Here is a 25,381-nt window from a genome sequence, read left to right as displayed (position 1 = left end):
TGTAGAATTGAGCACTATGTAGTTTTTCCAGAATCTTACCTTTTGAAAAATCAAATGAGTATTCATTGAGTCTCCTGATCATGCTTCTTTCTAAGCTCATCTGCCTTACTAGAGGAAGAGCAGAAAAAAGTTTTAATTGCAACTTGAGGATGATTTGAGGGAATTTTTTGAGTATGGCATCTTAAAGATTGAGGAGAAAGAGCGGTTCAGACAGTAGGATCTCTTGGAAGCCATTGTTTCCTTTTGGGTGGAAAAGCACCCTCCAGAGCCCTGGTTGAGAACTGTGGTCCTCACAGAGAGTACTCAGAGTACAAGTAAATCTGTACTTATTACGTGCCTACCATACTCCAGACACTGATCAACAGGCTCTGCCTAGCTCAATTCACCTGATCTTAGAACCGAGAGAGTAAGCTAAACAGCCAATAGGTTGCCCAGTGAGAACTGTTCAGGTGCCTAACTTCAAAGCTCATTTCAAGGTGTGGTGAGGGCTGTTTTGAGTGACTGACTGGCTCTCTAAGGGACAGGGAGCCATGGTTCCAGGCGGATGCTGTTGTGTATGCAGAAGCTCAGAACAAGATTGCCTGGACTAGTGATCTGAAGGGAATCCCATTGTGCTTCCTGGGTATTGATCAGTGGATCTAAAGAATATCAAACAATTCCTTCTGTTTACTTGCTACTTAATTTTCTAGCAATTCTGAAAACTATACTTACTTCAGGCTTGTGTGTGATTTAATTAGCCAAGCAATATGAGAAGCAGAACAGGTAAGAATGGCCAAGAGGGAGAGAAGAATGTGCAGAGAGGACAGTGAAGTCTCTGTAGGTATGATTTTTTGGAGCTTCATGGTTCTTTTTAAAGCTTTGCTATATCACTTGAGTTGTATGTCATAGGGAAAGAATCTTTCAGTAGGGATTTTGTTCAGATTCATCTATTTTTTTGCCCAATCATATCATAGCTTTTACTTTAAATTCTGTCCTTCAGTGCTGGTACAGGGATCCCATCTCTCGGAAGCCCTGCTTCCCCCAGTCACCAAAACAATGTAGAACTAAAGGCATTCAAGTGAACCTGATCAGTTTTATTTGTTGGCTTTATTTATCATCCAGTATAAATAAGCAATACTTCGTCCCCTTTCATGAACTATTTACTGTCTCAGAGCTATCCTAAGTGTCAGACATCATGCTGACCCACCCTTGCTGATACCCCAGAGTTTCCTAAGACCCAACCCTACAATCATAACCTCAGTCCTGTTTCATGATGTTAAGCGTGTGTGCACAGGGTGGTGGCTGTTTGGAAGGGCGGCCCCAGCCCTACTATATAATAAGTGATGTCAACCCCTCCACATCCTTGTGGTTAGTGGGGAGCTCTCTTCGGCATCTCCTTTCATTTCTGAGTCAGTCTCCTCACCAGTCCACAGACCCTTTCCTTTTGTACCGAGCAAGCTTCCCTGAGCACATCCTTTCCTTCTTCATGGCGCCTTGACGCCCACCATTCCCAGTAGAAACAATGCACGCTGTCTGCATTTTACCCACAAAAAAACAGCTTGAGTTGTCTTTCAACATGTCAGATCTCTGACATAATGAAAATATTTAATGAAAGAAAAGCAGGGGGTATTAGGTCATACAGACAGTTTTCTTTCCAGCCTCTGGAGGACTCTGGTGGAGGGAGGGATAAGGAAACCTCTGAGACATGAGATAACATAAAATGAGGTAACAATCAACTTTTAATTCTGGCTTTGTTGAATACTATTAACTCCATGCTTTTCTCCAAATGCAAGAAAAAACAGAAACTTAGAGGGGGAAATACCATTTTTTGTTTTCTGCAGAGAATCACATATCTTTAAACTATTCATGCCAGAAGCATCACTTTGATTGTCCATTCACCTCATCCTGTATGAGATGCCATTGAAATTTTGAATTCATAGGCAAGGACAACTGAAGAATAGACACCACTTGGGGTCACAGTGGGACCGAGGCTTGCTGACACAGGTGGTAAACCTCAATTTAAGAAAAAAATATTAGTAGCCTCTACATGCTTGGCACTAGGCTTTTTTACAATGTCAGGATGTGTTTAACTTTTTATCAGCAATTGTAATGATGGGAAATATAACTTTGGAAATAAGAATAAGGGGGTCTGCTGCTTAACATAACTCTGAAGTTCTAAATCCTTTATTTTGTCACCTATAAAACAAAAATAACAATACCTACTTTACACTTTCAAGGCTTACATGAGGTAATACACATGTGAGTGTTTTCTTTAGAGTTCTAGACACTGTCAGACACTACTACCCCCAAAAATATAATTACCAAAGGTATAACGATCCTATTTTTTGTTCATATTAATTCAGCTGGGAACAATATTTTAAACTTCTATCTGTTGGATGTCAGGACTAGTATCAGGAGTATCTGCTTTCCCTCATTTCGGCCATGCTCTTGAGTGCCGGTATTATTTAAATATTAAAATTCACAGTCTAAATAAACACCAGTCTTGAAATACTTATTTTTTCAGTCATTTTCCTTGTCAAAAAATAATAGCAAATAATTTCTTGCAGAAGGCAATAAGTAGTACTATTTACTCATAGTGATTGTAATTTTTGTATTTGCCTTCTTAATATGTAACAGATGTGGAAAGGCATGGTTTGTCCCACCCCAACCTCAAGGGCTCCGTGTAACATATGGCATCGAATCATATTACACTCTACATGTGACATGGTGAAAACTTACATGTCCATGAAGAGAATCCAAATTTGCTATTATTTTCATTTTTACTTATTTATTCATCATGCATCCAGGAAGAGTAAAATCCTAAGAATGAACATCAATTTCCCAAGAAATTTTAAATTAATTTCTTAGATCTCAAGGTTACTGACAAGGATGCCTATGTATTCAAATTTCAGTGGCTTTGAAAGTTGGTCCCTGACAGGAAAGCCTATAGAGAGGCACTAATGAGAGATATTTCCATTCGGGCAATTGCAGGGTAGAAATGGTTTTGCAGTCTGATTAGAAAGGTGACCGTCATGATAAAAATCATGTCGTCCCAAAAGAGGCCTACACATAATTTATTAAAATATTACAACTATCAAACTGTAAAATCAAACGTACTTTATTCATGGGCCTTATGGGCTTTAAAATAACTGACAGAGCCCTACATACATGAGCAAAATCAAGCATTGCCGGTATAGAGCGCGGACCTCTTGGTGCATGGGTTGGCCCTCAACCACTGAGCCACACCGGCTGTATAGAGCATTTAAATGGAAAATGGCAAAGAACAAAACCCACTGCTGAATCTAGGAATCTGGTCGTCTTTTGCTTATAAATATTGCCATTGTATATGTATTGATCATAAATTGTTTCAAATCTCTATGCAAATATTATCCTCCTCCCCTCCCCCAGCCACAGGGGCTGGAAACATCTGTGCCTTGCATCATACATCAGAATATTTAATCACATAAATTCACCATACTATGCTTTGGAAGAGTTGATGACATTATGTGGATTTGAGAAACCAATTCCTTTCAGTCTCCTGTACTCAATTTTGCCCTTCTTTCCACAGTTACAATGAAAAGGCATGGGTAAAACAGGGTGATGTGGAAGGACCGCTTTCCAGTCCTCGTCTGTGCAGTTCAACTTGAGGCATAAATATCCAGATGAGAGATCCTGAGATGCAGTTGGTTCTTCCATGTGGCACCTCACTACTACCCTGTGACACCCACGCTCACCTTTCAAGGCTACAACAACAGCAGCTTCTAGAAAGAGATCCCCTGCCTGAGCCATTAGAATAAAGCCCACAGGGCAGAGGCTAAACTGTCTGAAAGCAGCCACAGGGCAGCACAAAGAGCTAGAGTCCCTCATGCAGATGAAGGTGGGAACTTTCTTCTAAGATGGAAGACATTGTTGGGGGTTGGGGTATGTCAAAAGGCAAGGTAAGTATGTTCTCTTACTTCCAAAATAGAATTTGGATGGATTATTATTTATGATTTCAGGAAACGTGTTCAGAAATAACTTTCATTCTTGCATGATTGTCCTTGTAGAAGGAAACACAGCACCATTTGCTTCATACATGTTTTATTTTCAGCATATCAGAGCTTAGAAATTTGGTTCTACTAATATCAAACATAAAAATGGAAAGGAATGAGACTTTCCAATGATTGGCACAGGCTCTAAAGAATCCCACTGAAGAAAGTAAAAGCATAATTTGTTCCCCACGGTCCTTGGAGATCACACTGCAGCTTGGGTAATGAGAAGGTGCATTTGGTTCAAAAGTCAGAGTAGCCTCCCTCCTGAAAACCATAATTCCTTTTATTAGACGTCTTTTACTGAGCATTAAATAGCACAAACCCAAATGATTAAGTACAGGCCAGTGCACAGGCCTGTAATTCAGTCCAGGTGAGTGTGAACACACATACACAAATACACACACACCCACCCCTTGTACATTTTACCATCCTGCAAACTACAGCATGTTATAGAGCTACACAGCTTTTAAAAACAACACCCTGGCGCACATACATATATAATTTCTTTTCCTGGTCAATGAAGCAAGTCATTTTTAAAAGAAGAAGAAAAAATAGACTCACACCAATGGGTTTGTTTAAAATTAAATGGAGCTATGCTGATAACAGCAGATGTCTAGTTATAATTCACATCCCTCGTGCTGATGAATATATGTATTCATAAACAAGTCAAATGTATTGCCAAAAGATAAATGCTACTGATAACATCCCAGCAGCTACTGGTTTCAGTTGTGCTTCTCAGTCAGGCAAAATGTTCTTTCCCCAACTCCTAACACTATTTATTTTGCTTCCTGCCTGTCTTTCAAATAATTCGTCTTGTATGTCTTTTGCTCATAAATGCTTCCTGGTGCTTGATTGCTTTGCCTATATGGCATTTGATTTCAAACTGCTATTTTACCTTTATAAACATGTAGGACTTTCTAAGCATGAGGAGAATGCCCAAAGGCGTGCAAAAATGAGGCTGTAATTAGATCAGCCGAGTATATTGTACAGCTTATTTAGCTTTCTCTCTTTGTATCCAATACTGCATTCCCAGTCTGGGCGCAGAGCAGTAAATTAACATTTACTCCAGCAAAAAGGCCCTGGGATCAACATGTTTAATTTATTATTATTGCAAAGTACAGTTTTCCCATGATTAGTGAAATAGAATACATATAATATATTTTAGGATCTGCACTCAGACCACAAAGAAGGGGGTGGGAAGAGGGAAGAGAAAAGCAGGAAACAAAAGAGAAAATAGAAGTAATATCATTTACCACATGAGTTTTGTGGTAAAAAATAGAATATGACGTGCAATAGTGCAATTTTCCTTGGCTAGTTAGTCCAGCAATGCAAGTCTTAATAGGAAGTCCACGGCTGTTCTTTCCACATGTCAGGATTTAATGGCGTGCTTGCCGGGGGTTCGAGTTCCTGCCAGACTTCTGACTCTGCGTGGAATCACTATGGCTAGAATCACTTTTATTCAGTCCAAGATGACGGAGTTTCATATCCCAGCGCTGTGAAACGTAGAACAGAAATGGTCACATGCGCAAATCACCAGGGTCATCATTTCTATTATTCCGACAATGGAGACAGCAAAGTCAGATCTCAAAAGCATTTTACTACTTTCAAAAAGTATCAGCTCTGTATCCCAGGGCAACAATGAAATTGATGCTATGTAAACACAATTCTCAGATTTTAAAAAGCATGAAATTGTCTGCCTACATTAAAATTGCTTTCACATCAAACCTGAAGCTTCAAATGTCTGTGTCAGTAAATGGTGACACAAATACCTATCACAATCTGTGAGCTCTCCTGAGACGACAAACACAAGTCTGGCCCTTCACAAGTGGTCAACAAATGGAAGATGTACATTGAGAATTCTGAAGATTAACAGGTGAAAAATGTACAACGTGCTTAGTTCATATTAAATTACCATTTTTCAATTACTGAAAGTAATTCTTTATTTTAGATGCTTTAGTCCACAGTCTTATTGCTTTTCATATTTAAAAAACAGTCTCCTTCTCAGCTCCCCAAGGCAGGCCAAATATCTCAACCTGAACAACCTACTATAACAGAGACTTAAATAAACAACCATTTGCATGGAAAACCATAAAGGGGTCTTTATTTAATTCTTGATCTATCCACTGAGAGCAAAAAAAATCAGCTGGAAGGGCAACTCTATTTTTTTTTTTTAAGTGCCCTCCACAAAACTATTTTTTCCATCCTCAAATTAACTGGAAAACTAAAGATCTCAATAATTCTCATCAAAGAGATTTTCCAATGGAAGTCTTTAGTCTGAAGCATCTCCATATAAATTTGAATTGTTGAGCATGTTTAAATCTAGACTAAGAATACAAATAAATTCACATAATGACTCTGTGTGAGTTCCCTATAGAAAGCAGTAGAAAATAGCCCTGGTCGGTTTGGCTCAGCGGTTAGAGCATCGGCCTGCGGTCCGGAGAGACCTGGGTTCGGTTCCTGCTAAGGGCACGTACTTCGGTTGCAGTTTGTCCCCGGCCCTGGTTGGTCGTGCGGTGGCAGCCACTCGATGTGTCCCTTTCACATCGATGTTTCTCTCTCTCTGTCTCTTCCTCTCTCTCCCTCCCACTCTATCTGTACAAAAAATGGAAAAATGTCCTCGGGTGAGGATAAAAAAAAGAAAGAAAGCAGTAGAAAATATGTTTGCCTTACTAAGAGACAGGACTAACAAGTCATGCGTCCTAGGTCATTACATGATGATAACTGTTTTGGTACCAAAAGAGCAGCCTTGTTACATGCTTTGCAGCGGGGATGTTAAAAGCTCTCCCATCTGGTGAAGGAATTTAGGACACATTCCTGTTCTGCATTAGCAAGCAGAAACCCAAATGAAAAGGACAGTAAGAGATTCCAAATACTGAAGGAAAACCACTTTTTAATAAACACCAACCTAATTGAAAAGAGATACAAATAGAGAATTCTCACAAGTCTAAACTTGAAATGCATCCCACTTTTGACAAATATCCTGGGGTGGGAGGGTTACTGGAGAGCAGTTTCTCCCTGAAAAATAATGCCCTCTACATTTCTGGAGGTCACTTGAACTCAAATGTTTCTGCTGTGTCGAGTGCCAGATGTTTACAATAAACTGCCCACGGGTGTTTAGCTTACCCTGTAAATGTTTCCCAACCCTTCAAACACACAGAAGGAAGAGGATGTATTATGTTATTATGTTGGTACAATTTCTACTTTCCCCTCCCCCTCCCTGCCCACTACACACACACACTTTTCGATTCTTTGCCCTTCTATACATACACTCCCATATTCCTTTCTTTGAAACAGATTTGCTTAGTATAGCAAGAAGGAATGGAACCTTCTATTAAAAAGGTAATTTACAGTGATTTTTAAAAAATGCATCACTTTCAGAATCTCAGAGTCACTGGCTTAAAAATAAAGCTACATTACTGCTCTAAGGAGCTTATATACAGATGAGCGTGGCTGTACCTTATACCTAGAAAATGATGTCTATGCACTGGGACAATATTGGTAGTTTCCTACTCATTCTTTCTTCTTTTCTGTGACACATACCACTGCAATTTGTTCAAGGAAGCAACAAGCTCAGCTAAAAAAAAAAAATCACATTGCCCTGCTTTTCTTGCAGTTAGAGATTAACAGGAGACCCAGTCCTTTGTAAAAGTTGCTAGATGGGGCATTTGAAAACACCTTTTAACCTCTCTTTTCTTTCTCCCTAAAATGTAGGTGTGATGCTGGACGTGGGGCAGCTGTTTGTGACCTGCAGGTGACCATGAAAATGGTGCTCTAAGGACAACGGAGTCACCCTACCAGGACTGGGCTAACTACAGCTGGAGTTCTCATTGTGGGAAGTTGGGCAGCCATAGTTAGATTTCTGATACACATACAGAGAACTTCCTAAATGAAATTTATGTTAAAGACAAACTTAGTCTTTGGAATCAGATAGATAGATAGATGGATGGATATAACATATCTATACACCTATACATATATATCAGGTTTTAATATTTCTCATGTAGTTGAGGGCAGCTATTTTGTTTAAATGACAAAGGGCTGGTTGTCTACTTTTATATTCTATGTATCACTCTATACATAAAATACAGGCTTACCTTAACTTTTTTACCCAGTCGATCCTTCCATTTTTCAGCAATAGAACCCTCCACCAACAGTAATCTGCATTTTTTAAAGAAGAAAACATTTTTGAAAAATTGAAACATATTACTGAAAAATACAGGAACAATTGCAAAAAAAATTACCTGCTTATTCTAGACCAGAATGACCAAATTTCAGAACAGTAATATTTTTTTAGAGCAGTAATTATTAACTGTTGGAAATCATGGACCTTTCAAGAACAAATGAAGTTATGAACCCTCTCCCCAGAAAAATGCACATCCACAAGTTGTACACATACACTTTCTGTTCAATACATGCAGTTGAGAGACCCAACTAAAACCTACCTGTAATCCCCAACCCCAGAGTAAAATCTCTGGAGAAGTGCAAACAGGATAGCACAGGCATAGAAATCATCCTGAATCCTTAGGGAGTGAATTACCTGGAGCGTTCCTCGTCTTCGTAGCCCATGATGATGTACTCCTCATTAACGCTGAGTGGAGGGCACAGGCAGCCAGAGCTGGTATACAGGTTAACGGTGTCCCTTGGAATGTTGACCAGAGAAGACTTCAGAATCTCCTTCACCTCGACTACTGCAGTCACGTCATGGCACTTGGTTTTCACCTCTTTAACTTTAGCCCGAATGACTGAACAAAAAATAATAAAACTGAGATGGTCATGTGATACACAATAGGTGCCACATTCAAAAAAGATAAGTTGGCTTCTTTACAGTCATTTTTCTCGACTTGATGCTCAGGGAATGGAGAGGAAAAGTCAGCCAGACATTTTCGTCCTAGACAGTAGTGAGTGACACACTGCACAACACACCTGTCCCCTTGATGTTCAGCCCTGATCCCCTTCCAATTTGTGTACATATATATTTGTGTGCATATATGCACATGTGTATGTATTCTATTCAAACAAGTTCATTTAGATAATCAAAGGTTGTGTGAATCTGATGTAATTTTCCTCCAGAATTTCATTTTGGATGTGTGTATGCATCTCTGCAGTTTCCATGGCTGCCAACAGGAATTTAAACTTTATTAATTTCACTATATGTAAAGACCGGGTACTTAAATATGCTTTGTTTTCTTGTCAGTATTCTTTTATCAGGTCTATTCATGGATTCTCTGAAGAGCTGGGGGTCTCATAAGTGTTATAAAATTGTCCTTCCTACTGTTTCCAAACTGGTTCTGTGCTCTTTCCACCTTCCTCAATTAGCTCACTGTTGAGACGTCAGCTCCTTTTCCCTTTGTTTCAGTACAGATTTTATTTTATACACTCCTGTAAGAATTTTACCTTTTTTTTTTTTTTTTTCTTTTTTTTTTTTTTTTTCTTTTTTTAATCCTCATCCGAGGACATTTTTCCATTTTTTTTGTACAGACAGTGTGGGAGGGAGAGAGAGGAAGAGAGAGAGAGGGAAACATCGATGTGAAAGGGACACATCGAGTGGCTGCCACCCGCACGACCAACCAGGGCCGGGGACAAACCGCAACCGAGGTACATGCCCTTAGCGGGAACCGAACCCGGGTCTCTCCGGACCGCAGGTGGACGCTCTAACCGCTGAGCCAAACCGGCCAGGGCAAGAATTTTACCTTTTTTTTTAGTAAAAACGGTCACCACCAGACCTTGTTCCCCCATCTGCTTTGAAGTCAGATACTCCGACATCCCTCCCCTTCACGTGCCCTGCGCAGTCCAACATGCCAGTTGCATTAACCCACCTCTCTCAGTGGATGTGCTGACACCCAGTTTGTCTCACACGTGTGTTCTCAATGTAAAGACAAACAAAATAATCAGTTCAGTTGCAAAGTTGAAGTTTTGGACTCATAATCTATCAAATACAGTTCCTCTGTATTTCTCTTCTTTGGAGGGGCCAAATTCTTTAGATTCCTACTTCTGGCAAATGAACTTTTGTTTGTTTGTTGTTTGTTTTCTAAAGGGGAAGTTTGAAAAGGCCTAGAAGTAAGTTAATGTGTAAGAAGCCAGTGGCTTTCTCCTGGGCACCTCATTGCTCTAGTTCAGTGTTCATGGATGGTACACAGAGGAAAACACAACTCAACCAAATGAATCCACTTTTTAAAAGCCTCTTGGGCACATATCAGCAAACCACTTTCATCTGAGTTCCTTCCCACATATTTTAGGTGCTCTGGACTCTGAAAGAATGGAAAAAAGTGATCCATGAAAATACAAAGCCAATTAATAAGCCCCATCCATGCCCCAATGCCATGCAGAAACTTACCTAATTCCACCAGTACAACATACATATGATAGAAATTAAGTTACTAATGCTGAAAACTTTAAGACAAAAACCTCATTTTTGCTTTACAGGTATTTTAATTTTCAGAAAATTAGGTGTCTCAAACATGAGAACTTACAGCAAACAAAATATAACTGCCCAGCTGTCCCTGCTTGGTGTGACTTGTGAGCCAAAGAATCCCTTTCTGTGAGTGTTCTCTCTATTCTGTATTTTAACAAAAGATAAGATTTCCCTTTTGGAAATGTCATTTGAGAATCAGATGATAAATTCACAACCCAGCTAGCAGACATTTTTGGGGGTCCTGGTTTATGTGAATGTGTTTCATAGCATCCATCAACTCTTAGAGATTAGTGAACTGTGCAAATGTTCTCAAACTAATGATTTATTTACCCAGTATGGCTACTATTTTCATTAGAAATTTTTAGCACACATACTGCCTCCAAAATAAATATCTCTCTACAAGACTTACTTTATTATTCAAGTAATTTTGTTAAAGCTCAAGAGACTTTACCTGAATTAATTCTGAATGAAGCAGGGGTTTTGTCTGAGTTATCAATTGCTCCCAACCCCACTTCGTTTTCTCAGTAGACATGTAGATATTTAAGAAAAGATAAAAATCAACATATTTTGAAATTTAAAATGTTTTTTTATTTCAGAGGTTTTTTTCTCTTCTATTTAATCATTAGACTGACTGCCTTCCCCAATGAAGTTCTAAGTAAACCCCAGACAAGTGAAATCCTTAAACTGTAGGCAACCTGGTTATTATTGTTTGGCTAGAAGAAAGAAATTAACTTCTTGCCATTAATTTTTATCTCTATCCCATTTTATGTTATAACATTCACTCTGCTACCTTGTTGAAGATATTCTCTTTCTATGTAACCCCTAGTATTTTGACTTTTAGCAAAAATCCCAGCACCAACCACTGCAGCACTAAGAAAGTTGGGTAAAGTAAAAATTGACTAATTAAGCAAAATAAATACAAACTAAATTTCTCTGATACAAAATTTTTATTATGCTTTTATTTTTAGTATAATTGTACTTAAAAGGTTATATATCATTTTTTAATCTCCTAAAAATGAAGGCCTCCCTTTCCCTGTGATTTTTCACATTTGATCTTTCAGCCTTGGAAAGTGTGCCCACCATTGGCTAAGAGAAAGTAGATCCCTCTTAAGGTGAGTAGTAAGCAAAAAATAAAAATTGAATTCATTGAAGTAACACTTGCAAAACTATGTGTAATTTATTTTAAAGATATTTACCTACATTGAGAGTTTTGTACTTTATACCTTTTAATACACAGTTTTTAAATATAAACCATTACTCTTACAGAGTATTAAACATTTATCTCCTCCGATTCCCAAAAGTATAAAAGTAGGAATAGATCTGCTGTGTATGTCCAATAGCCTCTAAAATAGGGCATGGAAATTCAATAATAAAATTCTCATTTTAATAATAAAGTTCCCTCCAAAAATTTGTTTCATTGCCATGTTTACTCATTGACTCAGCATCAAGAATATTCTAAAGATAGTAATATAACCTTTATTAATCTCATACATGCTAGAAAAAGGTGATCATAAAATGTTGACGAAGTACAGCAAATATTGATTTGCCCCTTATTTTATCAACAGGAAAACTCTATTAACTGACTCTTCTAAATAACTGATCATTGAAATATGCAACTCTGAAGCATGTAAGTACCCAAAAGTACATTCTGAATAATCAAAGGAAGGATAAATAATCACTAATAAAATAAAAATAATAATTGGTCTCATGGGGCAGTTGAGAAAATTACATTACGTATGGAAATCTCCTTCCCGGGACCTGGCTCAGACAGCTGGCTTCTCCTGTCAGTTAGGTTTGTCAGTTACATTTGCATTGATAGCTCTATAATTAATATTTTATCAGAATGTCCCATTTCTAGGTCAAGCTAGATAACAAAACATTTCCTTAATTGAATACTAACAACCTTTGTAAGTGCTGCTTTCCAACTCTGTGAGTGTTTTCCATGGGATGGAATGCCTGAAGAAACGGCCTGAACTCTGTTCCCCGTCCTGCATGCACCACGGGCTCCTGTTTACCACAGGGAACGGGACGCGCAGCACCTCTCAAGCTCAACCCCCTCCGGCTCCAGGGGAACAGTCCCTCCCATCCAGTTTGAAATGTGTCTCTGGGCTGACATGGTTCTACCATGCCGGCATCGTTTCCTGATCTGCTTCAAAATCAATAATTTGTCAAGAACTTTGCCCACATCAGACATTTTAATTATGTGGGAGAGGTATGCTCTTGAAAGTTGTCTTAATTTATTTTTAAGCCTTATTCTTGAAGTGCTCTACTAATTTACACACACACACACACACACACACACACCTTTCTTAACACAGCAGTTATAGGTCAACCATGAAGTTATCCTTACCATAGTTGTAATTGTTTCGGAAATAGGTCTTCTGAGTCGCTCTAATAGGCTTACATTTGCAGCGTTCTGAAAAACATAACATTTTATCTGTAAGCAAAAGTTCGACATTAGCTTTTATTTATTTATTCACACTTCTTTGGTTGATTAGATCTAATTTGGTGGCAAGAAGGCTTTTAGTGATTCTGTGTGTCTGATCTCCTCTGGAATTACATCGTGTTTAGTCATCTATATAGATTGTTTTCCGTATCAGTGGGCTCAGAAGTTCCTACTCTCTAAAAAACCACCCAAGTCCTGAGGAAACACACTTCACTGCAATGCACGAGGAGAGCACGACCTCTGAACCCTGAAAGAGGATGTTTAGTGCTTATGGAGGTAGAATCAATGCCAACTGAGAGATAATTTATGCTCAGTGCATGGGTTTACCCCTCAGAATATCACCTGCCTTCATAGACGCTTTCCAGATTACACAGCACTCCTCCAAATACAGGTCCTGGATCGAAAAGCCACTCAAAGAGATAAGCAAGTATTATTACAAACTAGTGAACTCTGTGGAGTTCTTAAGAAGACAAGCCATGAGTCCCTTCACTGGCAGAATAACTGCTGTCTAGCTGGTATTTTTATATTTAGTGGAGGAAATCACTACATGCATATTTTGAAATGAGAAGTTTCATGTTTTTTAAATATCTGGCGAGTAGTGACCAGAACACATTTTATATGTAATATAGGTGTATGTCATAGAAGTTCTAATTATCTCAAAATGTTTTATATAGGACAACTCATTTAACATCTTGGAAAGCGAATTACTATATTGTTTACAGGTTACTTAACTAAAAAATATATGTCATATCTGCACCATAACCTTGGTAGGCTATTAGTCATTCAAGTCAATATAAAAATAGAAAATAATATATAATTATTGTAGAAAAATTTTAGTTTGTGTGAAGATTTCTTTAAAATAGTGCCCCTGAGAATGTTTTATTAAAAATTATTAAAAATGTCTATTTTGACATAGAAAAAGGAAAAAAGAACACATAAATCACAGAAGGAAAGCCAACAAAAATATTTTGTTTAAGACGTGTTTTATGTTGGCATGGAGACCAATAAAAGGCAGAAGTTTTTGTTGACGTGATATTGTATTTTCAAAGAAAAAAAATTTTCACTTCAGGTGTACTTATAGATAACATGCTTTCAAGTAGCAGTCCCAAGAAGAGTACAACCCTCAGTATCAGCTTTTCAGTCCTAGAAATAAGCCCCTCCACGGGGACAGGTGTGTGCTCCAAAGCAGTGGTACCATCAGCTGCTCCCGCCCACAAGAGAGGTAAGACATTTCTCACTGCCACACACATCACATCCCCTGTCCTGCAGATACTTTTTCACACACAATTTCTACAGAATGAATATGTCAAGCCAATAAATAATGGATAATATCAGTGCTGGTAGCTTATTTTAAAGAAGATTCCTCCAATAATAACTTAGTTATTAGCAAATAACTTTCTTGTTATTCCCATTTAAAAGAAAATGGGAAGTTATCTAGTTCTACTGCATAGTTTTATTTTGTACAGAAAATCACACTTTTTTAAAGAGAAATATCATTTTTATTGAATGTATTGGGGTGACAATGGTTAACAAAGTTGTACAGGTTTCAGGTGCACCATGCTACAACACATCATCTGTACACTGTATTGTGTGTTCACCACCCCAAGTCAAGTCTCGGTCTATAACCATGTATCCCCCTCACCCTCCTCCACCTCCCCCATCCTTCCGCTCCCAGCGTTCACCACACTGTTGTTCATGTCCATGAGCTTTTCTCTTCTTTTTTTAAGAGAGAAATTCTTGAAATGAGACTATTTCTGAAGATTTACAAATTATCCTCACTCATATGTAGATAAGGGCTTGTGCTTTTCTGCCATTTAAAAATAGATATCTATCAAAAATAATGCATGCAGGTAAATTACTATATATTTGTAATTCTTCAGAAATTCGCACATACCAATTGCAGCATTAGTTACAACAGCCAACACTTGGAAGCAGCCCAAGCTCTCTCAGTAGATGAGTGGATAAAAAAGCTATGGTGCCCTGGTCGGTTTGGCTCAGCAGTTAGAGCGTTGGCCTGCAGTCCAGAGGGACCCGGGTTCGGTTCCTGCTAAGGGCACGTGCCTCAGTTGCAGTTTGTTCCTGGCCCTGGTTGGGTCGTGTGGATGGCAACCGCTCGATGTGTCTCTTTCACGTCGATGTTTCTCTCTCTCTCTCCCTCCTACTCTATCTGAATAAAATATGGAAAAAATGTCCTCGGGTGAGGATTCAAAATAATATAAAAAAAACAAAAAAGTTGTGGTATATTCACAATTGAATAGTAGTTGGCCATAAAAAAAGAAGGAAATCTTACCCTTTGCAACAGCATGGATGGATGGACCTGGCGAGGATTATGCTAAGTGAAATAAGCCAGAGAAAGAAAACACCATATGATCTCACTCCTATGAGGAATCTAATGCACAAAATGAACTAACAAGCAAAACAGAGACAGAGTCATAGAGAGAGAGCAGGTTCACAGCTATTGGGGTGCCCAGGAAATGGGTGAGGTGGGGTGAAGGGATTGAGAAAAAAAAAAAAGAATCAGTGGGGGATAAAGGAGAAACATCTGTAACAAAAATAAATTAATTAATTTAAAAAAAAGAAAAAAGAACTCATGTATACAGACAGGGTGGTGAATGACAGAGGGCACGGAGGGCGGGGAAGGTGGAGGAGCCTGTGGGAGATAAATGGTGATGAACAGAGACTTGACTTGCGGTGGTGAACACACAGTACAGTGCGCGGATGATGTGCACCTGAAACCTTTATAATTTTGTTAACCGGTGTTACCCAATACATTCAATAAAAAGGAGAGAGAGAAATTTTCACACGCTCCGATGAAAAACTCTTGGCAAAAATACAGCATTGCTGGATTGAGTCTATGGCATTGTTACCATATAACTTTGCTCAAAGCATAAACAAATGGATTCTATAAAACTTCCCAAGCAGAAATTTTTCAAAAATTATATTATAAAGTGATTTAGAGAGATTTCAAATAAGTATTTACAGACCTGTATATACACAACTACATATCCACAGGTAGGCTCTTTCCTATCTAATGAGCTAAGCAATTATATTCTTGGTACAAAATGTTGTTCATCCTCAGTACACTTATCTCTGATGGCCTTAGAAGTGGCAATGCCACACCAACGCTCTGATCCCTAGGTCTTGCTGTGACAATTATCTAAGTAATTAGTAGTTCAATGAAATAACAAGGTAATGAGGAGGAGTGAAATGTTACATCTACAAGGTTCAAATATGGAAGAACTTCCTTTGACTTAGGTACGTTAACTAACTCACACATGTTCATGAAAGTGTGTCTTAGATCCATAGACCCAGAGGATTATCCTTCTTCTAATGTTTACTCACATCTACATATATATTCTCCCAAAGCCCAAGAACTGGGCAATTGTAAAGAATCATAGAGGGATACACTGCATATATTGTTTATTACATTTTGTGTACCTGCCACCCTAAACCCGACTGGAGCAGCAGCTTTTTCTTTACTACCAATAATTGATTTCTCAGACTTTTTATTGGGCCACTAGTGTTATTATCATTTCTACTTTAATTTGCTAATAATTTTGCTAATAGTCTTCCTCTCCAGCTTCCCAATGACACAAGGATTTTTAATTTTATAGTGGCAAAATAAAATCTGTTTACTGAGCTTTGCACAAAACCATTAGATATTAATTCGCTTGCATTCCATTGCTGAGACAAAAAGCTTGAAAAGACATTGCCTTGGTGTTCTTATCTAAGGAAAAAATATGAAAAAGGAGCTGGCAGCAACAAAATAAGTTAAGGGACAGAGTTCTTCAAATGTGGGGAAGGTTTTAATATTAGCAACTCAGCCCTGGCGAGTTTGGCTCAGAGGTTAGAGCGTCGGCCCGTGGACCAAAGAGTCTTGGGTTCAGTTCTGGTCAGGGGCATGTACCTCAGTTGCAGTTTGGTCCCCAGCCCTGGTTGGGGCCATACGGGAGGCAATCGATGTGTTTTTCTCACATTGATGTTTCTCTCTCTCCCCCTCTCCCTCACACTCTATCTGAAGATAAATGGAAAAATGTCCTCCGGTAAGGATGAAAAATAATAATAATAAATATAAATATAAAATATATATATATATATATATATTAGCAACTCCTTCACCTCAAAGTGCAGGATCACACACAACACTCTGAGCATGGAGCAGCATGACATCCTACATCCCACAAGCATCCATGAGCTGTGTGACCAGGAAACTGTCTTCAGCAACTCTCCCTCACAGTTTTTCGGACACTCTCCTAAAATCAGTGATCTCCTGCTTCTCTGCAGTGAAACTGAACTGTTTATCATCCTAGTACAAACATGAGTACAAATACGAGTTTGCAAAATAACATGCCCAGAGCTCCTCAGACCTTGGTCTGCACTTCGGGGAAGACGCCCTACAGTGCACTCTGATGCCTGGGAGGAACGTGATTACATCTTTTATCCAGTTTTCTGCTCATGAAAATTGGCTCACTTATTGAAAACACAGAAAGATAATATTATTTTACAGGGTCATATGGTTTTACAGGCTCTAAAGAACTGTAAGTATCTGATACAAGTGTGAAATTTGATTCTCACCGGACCCTCACTATTTAATGCATCCTTGTTTGACTTCAAGCTGAAGTATGATATGACTTTCAAACTAACCCTGGCCTTGGTTTGAAAATGACTTCTCTTGGGTGTCATCCGGAGCTGTAAGCCTATAATTAACTTTGTAAGACTTCAAAACTCCTATAACCTTTCATGTACCATTACTTTGGAATACTACTATCTATGAATGAGTATTTTTGTGTTTTGTTGTTTTTGGGAAAAGACCTTAGATCTGTGCTCAGGATTTACTGTTAAAAAGTAGGGGACAAAAAAAAAAAAAGAAGAAGAAAATACAATTCTATTTATGTTACGATTCCCACTGTAATTCTTTCAAGACTGACTCCAGTCAGGCCACGGTTTAAATAATTTTAATTTTTACTAAATGCACTCACTACATGTTTTATATCCTGGCCTTTGACCTTAGAAGACTCCTCTTCCTCTTTCCCTCCATTTTAAGACACATTGGAGCAGACCACAAATTTTAAAACACATGTAAAATTACATTTTTATAACTCGAAAATCTATATATCCTTACCTATGACTTCTTTACTGAGATCCAGATCTATATTTTTAACCCCTATAAGAGGTGTCCATAGAATGACCTTAAGTAATTTTAAACATATGTCAATGTCCATCATACCATGAACTTGTCTCTCTCCTGTGGAAATAGTCTTTTCTGACTTTACAACCCTGGGATATCCATGCTTCTGTAAATATGAGATGGGAAGGAAAAGAGAACTAACATTTGTTGAGCCCTTTAAGTTACTTCCATGTTAATTAATTCATTCTATAAATATTTATTGAGCACCTGCTATATGCCAACCTCTGTGCGAGGCATGTAGGGCACCTGATGGTCAATACAGATAAAGCAGAATAAGATACAGGCATTGAACAAATAATTACACCTAAAATTGTTTATTTTAGTATGTGATGAATGCTATGAAAGAAAAGTACCATGTGCAAATAGAACATGTAACTTGAGGATCTAAACTAGTCTGCTCTTCAAAGTCTTCTGAGAAAATGACATTTAAGCTTAAAACCTGAAAGATGAGTTGTAATAATCTAGGTAGGAACAACATCTTTTTTTTTTTTTTATCCTCACCCAAGGACATTTTTCCATTTTTTGTTCAGATAGAGTGGGAAGGAGAGAGAGAGAGAAACATCGATGTGAAAGGGACACACAGAGTGTTTGCCACCCACACCATCAAACCAGGGCCGGGGACAAAATGCAACCAAGGTATATGCCCTTAGCGGGAACCCAACCTGGGTCTCTCGGACCACAGGCCGATGCTCTAACCACTGAGCAAAACTGGCTAGGGATAGGAACAACATCTTAATATGTAAGATAGTAAAGATGTTCACAAAGGAGACTGAGAAGAAAGAGCCAATGACAGGGAGTCAAAAAGCTGAAAGAAGAGGGTGTTCCAAATGAAAAGGAAAGTGGTCCTCTGTGTCAAAAGACTCTCCAAGCTCAACTGAGTTAAGAGAGAAAAGTGTCCATTAAATTCAATCAGCAAGGAGAGGAGGGGACTCTGGACAAAGAGGAGAATAGGACTTTGAAAGCTAGAGGTACGCTTCATCCACTGTACAAGAAGAGAAAGGAGAGAGGGGTCCAGACGTTGACAGGTTTATGCATCTGTTGGGATGATGAGAAAGAGTCTTTTGATAGCTTTTAGTTTCTCATTAAAGGATGAAGTGACATCATAAAGTGTAGGGAATGAGGGGCCAAGAGAGGCAGGGTATGGGAGTGTAAGGAGAGAAGAAAAGGTATAAAACAGTTATTTTATTAAGTAGAAAGACAAACTTTATAGAGAATAAAAGTAGGATTGCTAGGCAGTGTTAATTGTGTGGTTTAATTTTATCCTGAACTTAAAGTGAAACCAGTCACCCCAACTGAGTTATTTTCTCTGGCAACTAGAATTGGGATCTTGCCAGGTGAATATGGCAGAAGAAAAGAAAGGCAAGAGAATTGAGGGTATTTTCAAGAGAATGATTATTACAGTACACCATTAATTCTCAGGTAGACAAGGAAGTTAGTGAACAGATAAATAGGCAGTCTCGATGGAGCGAACATTTTAGCAGTGATGATATTAGAGCAAATCTGCTGGAATGAGAAGAAATGGTAGGCAAAGGGAGGGGGCGCTTGAAATTGACATTAGAGTGCTGGCACTTCTGCTGGATGGCAAGTCCAGAATGTGCCCATGGAAATGATGGCTGGGGCAGAACAGACAGACAGGTTTGTGAAGCGAAGAAGTCAGTGCACAGACGGATCATCTACTTTATAATCAGCATCAGCAATATTTTTCCAGGCTTCTGACACCTAAAGAACTGTGATACTTACCAAAAGTAAGCAAAGCAATCAGGTTTTGTCAGTAGTGCTTGAGTCTGCTATTTTGATTCAGGTAGACCATGCTCATTTCTATCCAGATGTTGGGAGTCCTTTTCAACTATCATTTACATATCCCAAATTGAAGGATCAAGCTTAGCAAGCCAAAATGAGCATACATGTAACCATTCTAATGATATTATAGTGCTGGAGAATATGCAAAATGATTAAGGGGGCACTGGTTTGAACTCCAGCCCAATCTTGGGCAACTGACAAAATTTACTTCTAAACTCAACTATCTCACAGGATTATTGTTAAGAATTTAGAGTAATTCACATAAAAATTTTAGTACAGAGCCTAGTACTGAGTAATCACTGAATATTAGCTATTATTAATAGTAATATCTTAACAAATCAAAAAGATCTGAAGATATCTTATGCAAATTCAAAGCAGTTTATAAAACAGAACACAATTTTCCAACAAAAACTCATCAATAAGCTTGAAAATAAAAAGTTGCTAAATTTTTTCCTAGAGATAGAAACTTTTATATGTATTACATTTGGTTTTGAGAGAATTATATAAAAGGGATAGAATTTAGTCCTGGCCAGTTTGGCTCGGCGGTTGGAGCATCGGCTGCGGACCAGAGAGTCCCGGGTTCGGTTCCCACTAGGGGCACATACCAAAAATAAAATAAAATAAAATAAGTAAAAAGGATAGAATTTAGAAATTATATTATTATGCTCACACAAGGATGCATTATTATAGAATAAATAAGAACAAAATGATATACAGAACTAAACAAATAAATCTCAAAAACATTAAGCTTTAAAAACAAATGCAGCCAGAATATGTACTGTAAAATCCCAGTTCCATGAATCTGAAGAACAGACAACATTGATCTATGGCCGTAATTTTCAGCCCTTTCCATCTCATGGCACAGGTAATCTAATTACTATAATTCTGCAGCACACCGAGTATATATATTTTTCTCTGATCTGACAAAACATAGGTATAATTTTGATTCATTCACACTGGATGATTATTGTTGTGTTGGCCGTAGTCATATTTTCATTTAACAATCTAAGGGACAAGAGGTCAGTGCCTCTGACTAAACAGTCAGGTATTGCATGTTTGAAAAATTCTCGCAGCACACCAGTGTGTCATGGCACACTGGTTGAAAATCAATGATCGGTAATAAAGATCAGAATTGTGCTACCTCAAGGGAATTCTCAAGGGTGATGGAAATATTCTTTATCTTGATCTGGGTAATACCTACATGGGTGTATTCATTTGTCAAAATTCAACATGGCACACACTTGGGCATTTCATTGTAAATAAATTATATCTCAATAAAATACCATTAATGTAAAATTCATCTATTTCTCATTTTTCCATAAATTTAAGTGTGTCATGACTTAGCAGCTGTCCATTATGTGTTTAAAATAATGTCTTCTCCCTAAATATAGACACAGGGCAAAGAATATCACATTAGATTTTACTTTGGATTAGAACAGGATGTGGAAATGCATGAAGTTGATGGGTGAACCTAGGTAATATGATAACGCTTTAAAAAGCCAAAATAACATTTGCTCAATTTAGCTGAAAAAACAAACCTCAAATATTGTAATAAAGGTCTCAATTCATAGTTATTTGCACTTTGTAAAAGGGAATTGCCAGTTCACAAGATGTCTGGATCCAAGAGTTACTCAGAATCAACAAAATAAAGAGTCAATGCAATTTGCCCGTTTTCTCTTGGGAGATCCGAAGTGTGATGTTTTGTGATGTATTCCAAAGAACTCAATTGACAAAAAAATAAAGTAGGCTTTACAGTCTTTTAGAATACAGTGTTTCCACTCAACCCCAAGCACCCCGGGAAGAGGTAGAACAGGGAAGTGCGGTCAGCTGCCCACTCCTCCATCCTGCCCTTGGCTGTTGAGGACGCCTGCTAAGAGAAGGTGGTCAACATTGTGATGAATGGCAGGGTGGAGGAAGTTTCAGTACAGGGGATCTGGGAAAACAATGGTGCCACATACTAAAAAAGAACATTTCAAGGAGGAAAGGTTTAATGACAAGATAACTTGATTAATATGTTGCATTTGGAGTTCAGTAGGCTACCCAGGTAGAAGTGCTTATGGAGAAGTGGTATTCTACCTGGGAAAGTGATCCGAACTAGAGTCAAAGGGTGATGGGTTCGCCTGTGTAGCTGGATGGACTCCAACAGGAATAAATCATAGTAAGGAGAGAGGAGCCGAGGCCAAACACAGAACCTTGGAGAATGCACACAGCCGGGGGCAGGTGGAGAACCAGGACAATGTGGGTAGTAGCTCAGGGAGGAGAATGCTCAGGAATAAGAATGGGTCAAAAGTGTCAATTACTGCAAAACACACACACACACACACACATATTCTCCATATTTGGAGAAGGAAACAGAGAATGGGTCTCTACTACCCATGCTAAATAGACACAGGCCATCCCACTAAAAGAGGGGTGGCCAGGGCAGACCTGGCGGGTCCAGGCAATCGGGAATCTTTGGTCCCTCAGCAGTTGCCACTCAGCCGCCCAGAAGAGTTTCTCTGGAGTACCTTTGACACAAGGCCAGGAGGAGGCTAGTGTAAACACTGGGAGTTACACAACTTACACTAGGGCAGACTGCTAAGTTTCCTTAATTGGAAAATACAGGGGTGGACAAAAGTAGGTTTACAGTTGTTCGTATGGAAAAATACAATGATTAATAAATAAATAATAATTCAAGAAATCAACTCTGTGTTTTGTGTACTCACAACTGTAAACCTACTTTTGCCCACCATGTATATCACAAGGGAACCCAGAGGTCAATATAATCTGATATTATATTAGAAAACAGACCCAGAGAAGTTATGTAATTTGGTTATGACCATATAATTAGTGTCAGAATTTACCAACTATATCTCCTCTCTGGAAAAATGTGTGGTTTTCAAATAGAAAAGCTCATAAATTGTTCGCCATCACAAAGTAGAAAACTAGGAGGATTCTTTTTCCGGATTACTTTAATAAAAATGTCTTTTTATTGCATCATTTGATTACCTGCCTTAATTTCCTGTGCTGCTTTGACAGACCAAGTGACTCAGCGGAATAGAACTAAAATTGTTTTTCTCCATATTCCTTCCAAGTTCTGGAAGCAAGTGAGGATGTACTCCTTATTATGATAGTGGGTTTGCAAGAGTAAACATGGTTGCAAATTGGAAGCTGCTCAGACACAATTATTATTTCCAAAAAAAGAAAAAGAAAATTTTTCAGCTTTGAGGGACAGGATAAATTAACCAGAGTGAAAGAATTTCTTTGCCAAATTCCAGACAGAAACAGCTTGACACTTTTGAAAGAGGGGCTGTGTGGGTTACAATGTTTTTATGTCTTCCTCATTTCCTGTTTTATCATAATCAACCTCAGCTGTTACATTACTCCAAAGTATAGAATTTTGACTATGAACAAATTATATTTTCTTTTCAGAACACGTGACTATATTTTCACAAGCAGAATGACTTTAGTTTTGTTTGTTAGTTTGTTTTTCATCACTCCCATTATGCCAGAGATCAGAAAAACATTTATAAAAGAAGAATAGTAAACAGGGAACCAGGAACACTACATTCATTCCAGGTAGTCTCATACATGGAGCGATTTGTGTGTATTTATAGAGTTGTTGATGTGTTCTCTCTTTCACATGCTGAAGTACTTTCTTATTCTAACCATAGCTTCAGGACAAATTGATAGCATTTGCACCTACTTGGCTAGAAATTTTGACTTTCCAAATATATTATACAAATTAGCTTTTTGGTTTATTTTGACCGAACAGAACAGTTGAAGTGATTCTTAAAATAGAACTGTTGCTGAACACTAATGAATTTTTCAAAGATAAATATTTGTTGAGGCGCCTTTGGGAGACATTATCTCAGCTCACTTATCACTCTGATAAGAGTCAGTGGAAATCAACAGTGCAAACTGTTCTAATCTAATTTAATTTTCAATGTTTACAGGTCTTATTTTATTTTCTGCTTCCACATATAAAACACCCTACAAGGCAGTACATGCAGACCTAAATCAGTATAAATTACTAGACAAAAGTGAATAGAAGTATATAATAATTAATTGGTTCTGGCCAATTTGGCTCAGCGGTTGGAGCATCAGCATTTGGAGAGAAGGGTCATGGGTTTGATTCCTGGTCAAGGGCATGTACGTGGGTTGTAGGTTCAATCCAGGCCTAGTCAGGGTCATGGAGGAGGACCAATTGATATGTCTCTCTCACATCAATGTTTCTCTCTCTCTCTTCCTCCCTCTCTCCCTTTCAATCTAGCTAAAAAAAATCAATGGAAAACTATCCCTGGGTGAGGATTAACCAAAAAAAATTAATTGTAATTATAATGTTCTTAAAGAAACAAATTATCCTTTCAAACAATAAAGGATTTTAACATGTTTTAGTGTTGCCCTGGTCAGTGTGGCTCCTTGGTAAGAGTGTTGGACCATGGGTTGTGGGTTTGCTTCCTGGTCAAGGGCACATACCTGGGTTGTAGAGTCAATCCCCAACCCCTGGGGCACATGTGGGAAGTAATCAATCGATGTGGTTCTCTTAACATCAATGTTTCTTCCTTTCTCCTGTCCTCTCTCCCTCCCTTCCACTCTCTAAAAAAAAAACACCAATGGAGAAAATATCTTTGGGTGAGGATTAACAAAAAATAAAAAAATAATAAGCCCTGGCTGGTTTGGCTTAGCAGTTAGAGCATCAGCCCGTGGACCAATGAGTCACAGTTTTGATTCCGGTCAAGGGCACGTACCTTGGTTGCAATTTGTCCCCGGCCATGGTTGGGGTTGAGCGGGAGGCAGCCAGCCACTCCATGTGTCCCTTTCATGTTGATGTTTCTCTCTCTCCCTCCCACTCTATCTGAACAAAAGTGGAAAAATGTCCTTGGGTGAGAATTAAAAAAATAATAATAAATAAATAAAATAAAATGTCTTAGTGCTTAATTACCAAGAATCCAGGAACATTAGAATGAATAGAGTGACATATAGTCATAAGATAGAACACAATGAAAATTTGAAAGTACTGCTATACACAACATAATAGTGAGCAAAGGAAGCCATAAACACATACCCACACAAATTACATGTATACTGTAGGATGCCACTGACAACAGTTCAAAATCAGGTGAAATGAATGCATCCTGTTAGAATTCCTGCCAGCAGTTATTCTGGGGAAGAAGAATGGGAGGAAGGGTTTGGCAGAGGCACAGGCAGGCTTCTGGAGTGCCGGTAATACACACATCTTGACCTGTGTGGTGGTTACAGAAGAGTATTTACTTCGTGAAAAGGCACTGAGCTGCATATGATTTGTGATCTTTTCTGCATATATGTCATAGTTCATTTGAAAGTTTATTTTATGATAAGATGAAGTAAGTAGACTCCATCATGTCTTTCCCACTGAATAAATTCTAAACCTAAATAGAATGCATGAAGCAGCTACTTAAGGACTCTGAAAAGTAAATAGCAGCAGGAAGACTGGGAAGAAGACCAGTATCATCAAACTGGAGTTGGGTTCAACATTTTTTTCCCCTTTGGTATCTCCCAGATGG

The 25,381-nt window shown here is 38.4% G+C and overlaps 1 protein-coding gene across 1 annotated transcript in view; it reads right to left on the bottom strand.

Annotated features, from left to right (window-relative positions):
* Positions 1–4,564: 4,564 nt before the first annotated feature.
* FRZB (frizzled related protein) overlaps positions 4,565–25,381 on the bottom strand; it is a 34,102-nt gene continuing 13,285 nt past the window's right edge. Inside the window, exons 3-6 of the mRNA XM_036254244.1 lie at positions 12,773–12,838; positions 8,548–8,752; positions 8,105–8,168; positions 4,565–5,503 (exon numbers count right to left, since the gene is read on the bottom strand). Of these exons, the coding sequence (XP_036110137.1) occupies positions 5,387–5,503; positions 8,105–8,168; positions 8,548–8,752; positions 12,773–12,838 (452 nt within the window). The 3' untranslated portion in view covers positions 4,565–5,386. The remainder of the gene's footprint in view (positions 5,504–8,104; positions 8,169–8,547; positions 8,753–12,772; positions 12,839–25,381) is intronic.

This window comes from Molossus molossus, unplaced genomic scaffold, assembly GCF_014108415.1.
Source record: "Molossus molossus isolate mMolMol1 unplaced genomic scaffold, mMolMol1.p scaffold_m16_p_11, whole genome shotgun sequence".
In the NCBI taxonomy this organism is placed as follows: domain Eukaryota; kingdom Metazoa; phylum Chordata; class Mammalia; order Chiroptera; family Molossidae; genus Molossus; species Molossus molossus.
This window is presented reverse-complemented; position numbering and strand designations above follow the sequence as displayed.